Source organism: Rhodamnia argentea, chromosome 1 (assembly GCF_020921035.1).
Source record: "Rhodamnia argentea isolate NSW1041297 chromosome 1, ASM2092103v1, whole genome shotgun sequence".
In the NCBI taxonomy this organism is placed as follows: domain Eukaryota; kingdom Viridiplantae; phylum Streptophyta; class Magnoliopsida; order Myrtales; family Myrtaceae; genus Rhodamnia; species Rhodamnia argentea.
In genome coordinates this window covers 8,331,329-8,342,268 of record NC_063150.1, presented here as the reverse complement: position 1 = coordinate 8,342,268, position 10,940 = coordinate 8,331,329, and the positions used below count along the sequence as shown (strand labels likewise).

Here is a 10,940-nt window from a genome sequence, read left to right as displayed (position 1 = left end):
AACTGAATTTTCTAAAAATAATTTGACACGTGGACTTATTTTTAAAAAAAATGACACTTGAACTGCCTTTTTTGAAAGAAAAATCCACATAAAGTTAAAAAATTAATAATAATAAAATGCCACGTGGACTGTTTGGCCAGAATTTCTCACCGTTGGCACTTGAATGATCGTTTTTCTCCGATTTGACACTTAAGTGATCCAAAAAAATAATGGCACCAAAATGAACGCCGTAGATAAATATTAGTACTTGAGGTGTCATTCCGTTGATACTAAAAGCCATGAGAAAGAAATCATGAAAAATGTAAGGTTACGCTTGATAGTCGGAATAAAATATAAGATAAGATAAAATTTATTATATCATGTGATTTGGTCCTTGCCTAAGACAGGATAAAGTTGGATATAAGAGAAATATAACGCGGATAAAAATATCCCAAGGCATAGGTAAGATAAAGGTGTAGATGATTTCTAATAACCATAATATAAATGTTATTTAAGATTTGAGGTGTATATGATTTCTAATATCCATAATATAAAATTTATTTTTCTTAAATAACAAAATTATTGCATTAATAAAATTCAAAAAAAAATTGAATTCAAATATAAAAAATAAAATTCAAAATATAAAAAAAAACAACAATTTCGTTTTTAGTTATTCTTGATTTTATTTATATATTTGAATTTCTTTCTATTATATGTTTTATGCATTTTTGTACTAGGTATATTAGTACAATTTATTATTTATTAATATTTTACTAAAGAATGATGGAATGGGAAAAAGAAGAAGTAAAAAAAAGAAAAGAAGTGAAAAAAAGGAGAGAAAATAATAAGAAATAAGCAAATAAAACTGAAATATGTAAGAGTGTCGTGAGAGATTCTTATCATCTTCTTTTTTGCAATTTTTACGTTCATTTACACCGATATGCCTTTTATACTAAACAATGAACGTAATAATATGTGAAAATATCTGACTTTATTACTACAATTCACCAAACAATGAATAGAATATAACAAAGTCCCTGAATTCATATGTTAATCATGGCTAAAAATCCAGACAATCAAATGCAATCTAATTAAGGGTTCTTAATTAGGTCTTCGATTTAATTGAGATCGTCCTAGCAATTCTATACCATAAATCGTGAAATTGGATGTTGGCTATTATCCAATGAGCTCTTCGATTTTACTGTGCTGGAATTGAAAGCAAATTGGTGAGACGGGCTTTTTCATATCCTTCTCAGCGAGCCGGAATCGCTCGCGGCATCACGGAGATGATGCCGATATGGGCTTCCATATTCAGATTTTCTCCATTGCAGCCGGATAACATGGCCTCATCCGGGCCTTGCTCTCGCGTGACAGACCAATCATAGGTTTTGAAGTTATATGCCATATCGACTAACTATGCATTTTTGGTCTGAATATTTTTTTGGTTAAAGAGCTCACTTTGTCCTAAGGGGATTGTCCTAGTAGTTAGGGGTGAACATGGTTCCAGAGTAGAGTTAGGAACCTGAAAACGAAACCTAAACCTATGGGAACATGTTTGGTTTAGGTTCTAAAATTTGTAGGATAGGTTTCAAGTTCCAAAAAAATGAAAAAGCTATTATGACATATAGGTTCCAGATTCAACCACCTAGAACCCGAACCTTGAAACATGAAACAAGTTTTTATATTTTTCTTTATATATGTCTTCACGCAATCCTACGGTATTCTATGATATCTGATAATGAGTGTATAATCTAGAGCCACTAGTTTCGACCCAAAAAAAAATCTAGCCGGTTACATTTACGACTGAAACTTTTACTTTATAAATGTTTCATATTTTTACTGTGTAGGAATGAATTGTGGTTAGTCGATTGTAACAGCAAGTGGTGGTCATTAAATACGATCAATCATTATAATCGTTCAATTAAGAATACAGGTGAAATCCGGGTAGACCCTAAAATCAACTCTGGAACCCGTGATAGGGTAGGTTCCAAGGTATGTAAGATAAGTTCCAAGTTTCAAAAAATAAAAAAAGCTGTTCCGACGGGTAGGTTTCAAGTTCTAATTGGAACCTATGCGAAACCTAGAACCGCTCACCCCTACTAGTAGTTTTCACTAATTAAAAAGTTGATCTCGCAAATTCATTCTTAAATACTCAATTATTGTTTAGTCGATAGCACCTAATGTTTCCAAACTTTGGCAGTTCAATCTATGATTTCTCATTCTTGGACGTTGATAAGATCTTTCCACTTAACAGCACCTTGTGATGGTATAGCCATAAAAGTGAAGTGCGATATGCATGGCTTATGAACTAGAAACCATTTTAAGTTAGATATCAAAAGTGAAACTGCGTTTAGGCTTATTGAATTCTCTTCGAAAAGACAAATTTAAATCATTTCTGCTTGCACTTGAGCTCGAAGCAAGAACTATAACAATAGATATAGGGGAGAATGACTCAATCGGTCCTAAACTTGATGAACATATGTCAAACTCATTTTTAAACTTTTCAATTTTGCCAATTTAATTCTAAATATTATTGTGAAAATCCAATTAAGTTCTTCCTGCCAATTTTCGCTGAAAATCGCTAAAGCGACTATCCGATCAACGCAATAAAACCCACCGGGAAACCTATAAAATTGCTTAGAGTGCGTAGGAGGCTTAGCAATAGGCTGCGATCTTGTCGGCGAGGCTCAAGTGTAACTACTGAAAATCGTCGGAAGACGGTCCTACGAGGGGTCGAAAATGTGCGAACAAGGGCCAGCAAACATCAAGAGGCTGTCCGCGGGGCGCACCCGCAGAAGTTGTAATCGTGGGTTGGACTAGCCCGCCGAGGACGTCAAGGCACCAGAGAAGGCCCGGTGGCGAGACACCGGCAATGGTGGAGCGGTGGCAATGACTATCCCGGGAGAAGACGTTCTCCACCATGGGCCTCCTTATGTCACCACAGGCGTTGGCCGTGAATTGCTGAGTAACTTGATGAACTTCGGCTAACGGCATACGTTTGTTTTCCTTTCAAAAGCTTAAAGCTATGAAAAATTTCGGATCGTCGCATGTAGCCCAAGCCCAACCCCATCCTTGATATTATGGGCCGGGCCCTTGACAATGGTACAAAGGTTTGTACTCTTTTCATTCCTGATAAATACAAGCTGAGAAATGAAGATGAGAAATGACATTCCATTCTCCATGTTTGGTATCCGAGGTCAATCAATCTATCTCTATAAGTTAAAAGGAAAACGCATTTGAAGGTGGTGGCTAATCTTGGGCAATTCTACATCAATGCCACATTAGCTTTTTCGTTATGAGTTTCGTAATGTTTAATGTTGCATAAATTAAATGATGAATTCTACGAGCATGATCATTCCTTTCCATCCCTCGACATTTTGTCATATATATACACTTGTTCAATTTCTCGAATATTAGCTCGATAATTTCTTTCCACTAACAAGTAGAAGTTAAAACCTCGAAGATACGCAAATCGGATCCGAGTAATAGAAGCTTCTCACCATTCATAATGACCTTACCGACAATATCCCCGATCAATAAATGAATTGAAAAAACTAAAAATATTTGAGTAATTTTTTTGTCCCAAAACTTTATACCGGAAATGTCGTACACAAAGAGATCCTCCAAATGTGATTTCTATGTTATTTAAGTGATTAGAATGTATATTTCTTAATATTCCGCAGATCCATATATAAGGAAAAAAAAGTGAAAAATATATATAAAAAAAAGTGAAAAATATGAACGGAAAGAAAGAGAGAGAGTAAAGCAAAGTGACCAGTAAGGAAGGAGATAGAATACACAGAGACATCCTCCACCCCAAATTTAGAGGATGTTGTCACTACTTCGGATCGGATAACGAGATCGACACTGGGGAAGAGAGCAAGACAAAAAGGGCTTTAGCTTGCGCTGCAGGACGGTGGCAAATCGGTGGCGAAACACCCGGAAATCCCGGAAGCAACCCATTTGGGTAAGAACCCGAACCCAATCCTTTGTTGGTTTCTTCAATTTCGTAAGAGCCACGATGAGCTCGCTGGTCGACCGATTCCGACCACTTTCCGGCCAAACTTCGAGACCCCTTGAGTCCCACCATTAAAGATCGTCTTTTTTTTATGTTTCTTTAGCCTAAAATGGAATTTGCTTTGAGTGAGCTTTTCAGCGTCACGAGAATCATCCTGCACGGAGACTTGTGGAGTGAGGAACGGATATATATAAATATAGGTGGCGCAGCGGACACAGACGCCTAGATTGACCTCCTCCGGCTACCGATTCATAGCTGGACTTGAGAGCTTCCAGGGACACCAAAATCTCTTCAAGCGGTGCCCTGTGGAGAGTTATTGCTTTGGCTAGCTGACCCGTGAATTTCCATATGCTGACTTGTTATTATTTGAATTTAGAGCTTATCTCTTGTATGCATTTGGCAAATGTTGGACGAGATGATTTAGGAAGATTTATGTACGGTGATAAGTATCTCATGGCATGTTCCTGGGATTATCGGAAACGGAGAAATAATCATTGCATACTTTTTTGAAAAATGCATTTGGCATCGGATGTGTTTCGAGCATTTGAAATAGCATTGAAATTATCATTGAAAATCAAAAAGCGTTTACTGCTTACAGATATTTGTATTTAATTACACTCAACAAAGGTATACGTTTTACACAAATGTGTAAAAAAAGTATGTTTTTCTCTTATGGCGCGTAATCCCGAACCTTCAACTTTCTTGTTCAGCCCAAAAACCAAAAAGTTCAATTAACCATTACCGGGTTGTTCCTAATAAGTTCATGTGATTCTGTTCTTGTGCTCAATTGCAGATATGGCGTCAGATTTGCCAAAGGGTGCTCCACCTGGTAAGCTTTGACACTAACCAAATTGATTCCACTAGTTTAACTTGTTATTATGTTGAGATTTCTATCCATTAATTGGTTTGATTGTATCTTGTATATGGTTTCGGCGAGTTGACTTGTGAACTTTCTTCTCTCTTTTTCCCCACTAGATTGGGAACTTCGCAAAAATTTGTATTCTAGATCGTGGCTTGTAAAGATCTGAATTTCGAGTTTACTTAATGAAGCATTGATTGCAACACAATTACATCTGCAGTGGAATAGTTGAAGATCGGTTTCGATATGACCTAAGATGGGAATTCAACTTGATTTTCGTAGATTTGAGCTTCGAGTGCTTTTGTCGTTTTAAATGTAAATGAATGTTAATGTTCTGTCATCTTTGATATTGGCACGAGAATAACTGTGCTTTTGATGTTGGTTCACTCTCATATTGCTTTTACCTAGTTGATTGTAATTTTCAGGAGTGTTGCTTGTACGCAAGTCGACCTTCAATATACCTCATTTAGAAACCTTGTGGTCCAAGCCCAACTTGGGAGTTGAGTATAGACCCTCTAAAGTCATCCCTTAGATTGAAAACATTGGCTGGTGTTAGAGGCTTGCTCGAGGACCTAATGCACATGTCGTTGAAGAAATTCACCAATCAAAGTTCCAAGTTCCAGTTTTCTTGATTCTTTGTATCTCATGAAGTTATGTGTTGTACTGTTTTTCGCATTGTCTTTTTTGCATGTAATGATATGATGTGCTCATAAGACATTTGCAAGTACTGGATTTGTTTTCTGCGAAGACTTCCTTCTCTAGTGAAGTAAATTGTTAAGTGGTTTCTCTGCTGGTTATAAATGCATTTGCTAGAAGCCATATGATGATTGTTGTTTTGGACTTTTTCAGGTGATAAATCCAGTGATGCTGACGGCATAGGTCCCGAGTCTGGACCATCCGTTTCGGAGGTGTCATCAGATGCTTTTCCTCCCGAAGTTGGGTTGGCTGGCAACCCTTTTGATTTCTCAGCCATGTCAAACCTTCTTAGTGTATATTCTGCTTATCCGTCTCCTCCTTTTCTCTTTTCGTGATTGTTTCTGAAGGAATTTAAGCATATTTTCTGAGAGTTATCAAATGCAGTCATCCTATAACTAAACTTATTAAAGATATGCAACTTAAAGAAGAATACACATAAGATTGATGATGTAGATTAATGCGGTTAAAAGGAAGCGGTTGGATGATTTACTCTGGTTTAGAGCTTGAAGTTAACTAATCCTTCAAAATAGGAGTTTTATGCTTGTGGCAAAGATTGTTTTTGTTCTGATAGTTGCTCCATTTGGAAAATGATATTTGGAAATGTTGGCCCTAGATGGGGCAAGATGCATGGGGGAGGTGACAGTACCGATCTTGTCTTTTTTCTTTTTAACATGGTCTTAGGAGTTGCTCGGAATTCAAGTTTGAGATGAAACGATGTCTGTTGAAAGTCTTCTTTATTTTTTTTCTCGTGTTGTTACTTTAAGTTCGTCTTTGATGTCTGGATGTTTCACCGTGTTGTGTTTTGTCTATTGTATTGTCTGAAGGTTCACTTTTGGATTTTACTCCATGTATATTCTTCATCTAGTGCATGCTATCTCTTGATCTTGTTTATCTGTTGTGCGATATGTATAGGACCCTAGCATCAAGGACTTAGCCCAACAGATAGCTAAGGATCCTGCATTCAACGAGATGACGGAGCAGCTGCAAAAGACTTTTCAAGGCTCGGCTGAAGAAGGCATTCCGCAATTTGATCCTAGACAATATCAGTCCACCATGCAGCAAGTTATGCAGAATCCTCAATTCATGGCTATGGCTGAGAGACTTGGGAGTGCCCTAATGCAAGTAATGTTGCTTCGCTTAGTATACATGCTTCTGGCTTTCTTATCTGAAGTATTAAGAATGTTGTCATGCCAATATCTTCTTTCTTCTTTTTCTTAGGACCCATCTATGTCTAGCATGCTTGAGAATTTGGCAAATCCATTAAGGAAAGAACAAATGGAGGAAAGAATGGCGCTTATGAAAGAAGATCCATCTATCAAGCACGTATTAGAAGAAATAGAGACCGGTGGTCCAGCTGCCATGATGAGGTTGGAGATGCTTATAGATCTTACAAAGATTATTGTCAGTGTCCAGAGCTTGAGTGAAGAATTATTTCTTGCATGACCTGTGGATTGGGAGCATGATGTTGTGGTGGGTTTTTACGAACCATTCTGTTTACAGGTACTGGAACGATAGGGACGTTCTAAAGAAGCTCGGGGAGGGCATGGGTTTTCCAATTGCAGGAGATACAGGCACTTCAGCTGAAAATATACCAGATGAAGAAGAAGATGTGGGAAATGAGGATGAATCAATTGTTCACCGCACTGCTAGTGTTGGTGATGTGGAGGTATAAATTAAATTTATTCGATCTGCAGATTACTACAGCTTGCTTTAGATATTAGTAAAATTGGTTCTTATCCCATGTATAACATATTATGGTAGTTTAGATGCTATTGCGCTTTCATGACTTTACTCTTGCTTTTAAATTCTGATAAAAGTGAAGTGGAACTTTTCACCTTGTTGACACTACACCAAATATTGCAAAAAGGTTTTCTCTAAGCCTAATGCCTTTTCAGTAAATCCTGGAGGTAAGAATGTATTTCTTTTTATCATAATGTGAATAATGAATAATTATTCTTGTCTTTCTGTTGAAATGTTGAATGAGGATTATTGCCCCTTAATGGGATTTTGTTTTAGATGAAGTGCAAAAGTTGAGATTCACATTTTACTGATCAGGGGTTGAAAAAAGCGCTGGAGTCTGGTGCTAACAAGGATGAAGATGATACAGAGGGAAGAACCGCCTTGCATTTTGCATGTGGATACGGTGAGGTACGGTCAATCTGATTAATGAGGAACTTGGGGGTTCCAATTATTTGTCGCCTTCCTTTTACCTATCTTTCATTTGAAAAATGATAAATATTTTTGTACCTCTGTACAATCTAAGCCAGAACATTCAAACCATTGCTGTCCAGGGTAAATTTTATGTTAGCATAAATATCTATGGCGAAGCCAAGTGGGATTATGATAGCACAACATAATTGGGGAAGTTTTATGAAGATTTTACAGGAATCTGTGTGTTTGTGTGTGTATGTGTTGGATGCTAATATTCAGCAAAATATACCGGTTGCCCTCTCATTGGCCCGTCTCTTTGTGAATTGACTCTTTGACGTAGGTTTTGAGAGTTTGGGATCTTCGTAATCCAAACAAGAAACTTAAATGACCATTCATATCAATTGCAGGTCAAGTGCGCTCAGGTACTCCTTGAAGCTGGAGCGGCCGTGGATGCGCTGGACAAGAACAAGAACACTGCACTTCACTATGCAGCAGGCTATGGCAGGAAAGATTGTGTTGTACTTCTGTTGGAACACGGTGCTGCTGTGTAAGTAAATTGCTCATTTTTCCAATATTTTCTCCAATTCACAAGTTATTGATTTGTGTTTTCCCTTTGCTTTCTTCTTGTGCTATTTGCTGTTCCAGCACTCTACAGAACTTGGACGGAAAGACTCCTATTGATGTTGCAAAGCTAAACAACCAGAATGAGGTCCTAAAGCTTCTCGAGAAGGATGCCTTCCTGTAATTGATAGGTGAGGTGACATGAGTGAGCATCAGTTCTAGAGCTTCGCTGTGTCCTATGCAAACATTTGTATTTTGGTCAGCTTGCAACTGCAACTCAGAGTTTTATCTACATTGCTTTTCTCCTCCTCATTTCTGCTGGTTCACTGTAATTGTCATGCCTGCGGGGGGACTATTTCTAAGGGAAGTACCGTCCAGGCGTTTGCATTCCCTTCCTCACTTTGCGCCATGTCCCATAAACAGAGGTGTATTCTGATACGTGACTGCATAGTGTGTTCTGATACGCGGGTAGTCGTCACCATTTTACAGTAAGATTTTTATGAAAATGTACCTACACAAATCATTCTTCTGCTCGACCCAAAAGAGCTTTAGATAGGGTCCTCATTGTGCAGAAACCCACACCAAGTAGATGGAGCATGTGTTGCTTCCCCCTGAAATTGGTTGCAAATGACATGGTAAGTTACCGATAATGCTTTTTCCACAGGACTGTCCGTTAGACTACAGGAAACCATGGTTGTTCCACTGATGATCTGGTCTGTGTCTAATTTCATCAGAAACTAGAGGAGAGTAATCACCTGAAATTGTTGTACCTTGTATCATTGCCGGATTGCTTCTTGTATAAACTTGTCCAAAAAAATCAATCATTCGATTATTTAGCGCCGTTAGGAACACCTGAGATTGCCATGTTAGTCAATAGAAAATCATTAGGGTGCGCATAATAACCATTCTGCTTTTTCTTCCAAATCTGTTTTTGAAATAGAAATATATTTGATAGCGCAATTTCATATTTTTTTATTTCTGGAATAAAATTTTACTCTAGAAATAGGTTTGGAACAGAAATGGGAAGAAGAAATTTTCTACTTTTCTAATTTTACAACAGAAACAAAAATAAGGATTCTTCTTGTCACTCACTCCGTCTCTCTAGTGTGCGGTCTCCCTCTCAATTTCTACGGTCGCCGGTTGCCGGTCAATGTCCGACGACCGACAATCATAAAAATGTTATGCTGTTATCAAACAAATTCTTGTTCCATAAATAGAAATTTATTGTAGTTACCAAACGTGTTTCTCTGTTCAGAAATTTGTCCAAGAATAGAAATAGATAGTTAGAAATTGTTGCTAGGAACAAAATTGTTACCATTCGCGCCCTTAACGGCCAAAAAGAATATGCATTTTTAAAGTTAGGAAATTGAATTTCGTGACTTGAAAAGGGAAAGTATTTTTCTTTATCGTAAAGTTTTTGCGGAAACAAACACACACCATCAATCACATTCTATTTTTGTTTCCTGAGTTGATCTGCCTGCCGCAATTTGTCAAACAGAATCACCCTGTTCTGCTCTTACTCCGTATTCTTTTGGAATCATGCTCTTCAATAAGTACCATAAAAAGCTACTTCCATCCTCATTTTGCTATTGGATGGGCCGTCTCATTACAAGCTCTTCCAATCTACGCTGCTTTACACCTTCTAGTGGTTATTCCATGCGTATCGTTCAACAAAGAAAGACATTAGGAATTTGACACAAATGCTCTTTGAACTTTATCTTAATGTGTAATGTGATCCCCAAATTTTTTAATTAATTCAATATGCTCCATGAACTTTAATTTAATGTGCAATATGGTCTCTATACTTTTAATTTGTCCAATGTGATATCTGGACTTTTAGTACATGTTTAAAGTAGTCCGTGAATTATATGAAATGTTCAATGTTGTTCCTGATTTGGACTTAATAGAATGACTATATTGAACATTTTTGTATAATTCAAGGACTAGATAAAACATATATCAAAAGTTCGAGAACCACATTGAACAAACTAAAATTTCAGGGACCACACTGCACATTGGGCTAAGATTTATGGACTATATTCAACAAATTAAATGTTCAAAGACTACATTGCACATCGAGCCAAATTTCATAGACGACTTGTGTCATTTTCCCTAGTTTTACTAAGTTTTAATGTTGCACATACTCTAATATTTTCCGTGATACATGTAACGAAGACAATTAGGAATTTTGTAGTTGTTGTCATATTCCTATATCGTATATTGAGATGTGACATGTACTAATTATTTCGAATTTGTTTTGTTTAAAAGAGGAAGATTCTTACGCAATACGATACATTGACGAGTTATTTATGTCATATCACACATTCGAAGTTTACCCAAAGTTTGGGCAAACACATTCGGGATGCCAACAGCATCATTGTAAAGTTGGTTTTGAACTCTTCTAATTGCCCCGGGTACGGACGTGCAAGAATGGTTACGTGACACCATTGTCGGTCAACATTGCGTCACGTGTACATTAAATGTTGACGGGGACGATATCATTTGCATGTGTCAATTGCATCTTTTTAAACGTAATTCCAATCAGATCGATGTGTACATTTCATCGACTTTATTGATGACAGTCTCTTGAATTTTCCTAGCAGAAAATGAAGTATTCCAACAAGTAAAATAGCTCTAATATGTATAAAGGAATTTGAATTTATTACCGAAAAATTT

The 10,940-nt window shown here is 37.1% G+C and overlaps 1 protein-coding gene across 1 annotated transcript; it reads left to right on the top strand.

Annotated features, from left to right (window-relative positions):
- Positions 1 to 3,760: 3,760 nt before the first annotated feature.
- On the top strand, positions 3,761 to 8,663 carry LOC115756952 (ankyrin repeat domain-containing protein 2B-like). Its single transcript, XM_030696950.2, has 9 exons — positions 3,761 to 3,946; positions 4,791 to 4,826; positions 5,706 to 5,845; positions 6,465 to 6,674; positions 6,771 to 6,919; positions 7,053 to 7,218; positions 7,608 to 7,700; positions 8,111 to 8,250; positions 8,349 to 8,663. Exons 2-9 carry the CDS (start codon positions 4,793 to 4,795, stop codon positions 8,446 to 8,448), a joined length of 1,032 nt encoding a protein of 343 aa, XP_030552810.1. The 5' UTR covers positions 3,761 to 3,946; positions 4,791 to 4,792; the 3' UTR covers positions 8,449 to 8,663.
- The last annotated feature ends 2,277 nt before the right edge of the window (positions 8,664 to 10,940 follow it).

Bases quoted from the DNA above. Each gene is read 5' to 3' on its own strand.
- LOC115756952 (XM_030696950.2), top strand. From the start codon at position 4,793: ATGGCGTCAGATTTGCCAAAGGGTGCTCCACCTG. The intron at 4,827-5,705 runs GTAAGCTTTGAC...GGACTTTTTCAG, and splicing joins GCCAAAGGGTGCTCCACCTG to GTGATAAATCCAGTGATGCT. The intron at 5,846-6,464 runs GTATATTCTGCT...CGATATGTATAG, and splicing joins CCATGTCAAACCTTCTTAGT to GACCCTAGCATCAAGGACTT.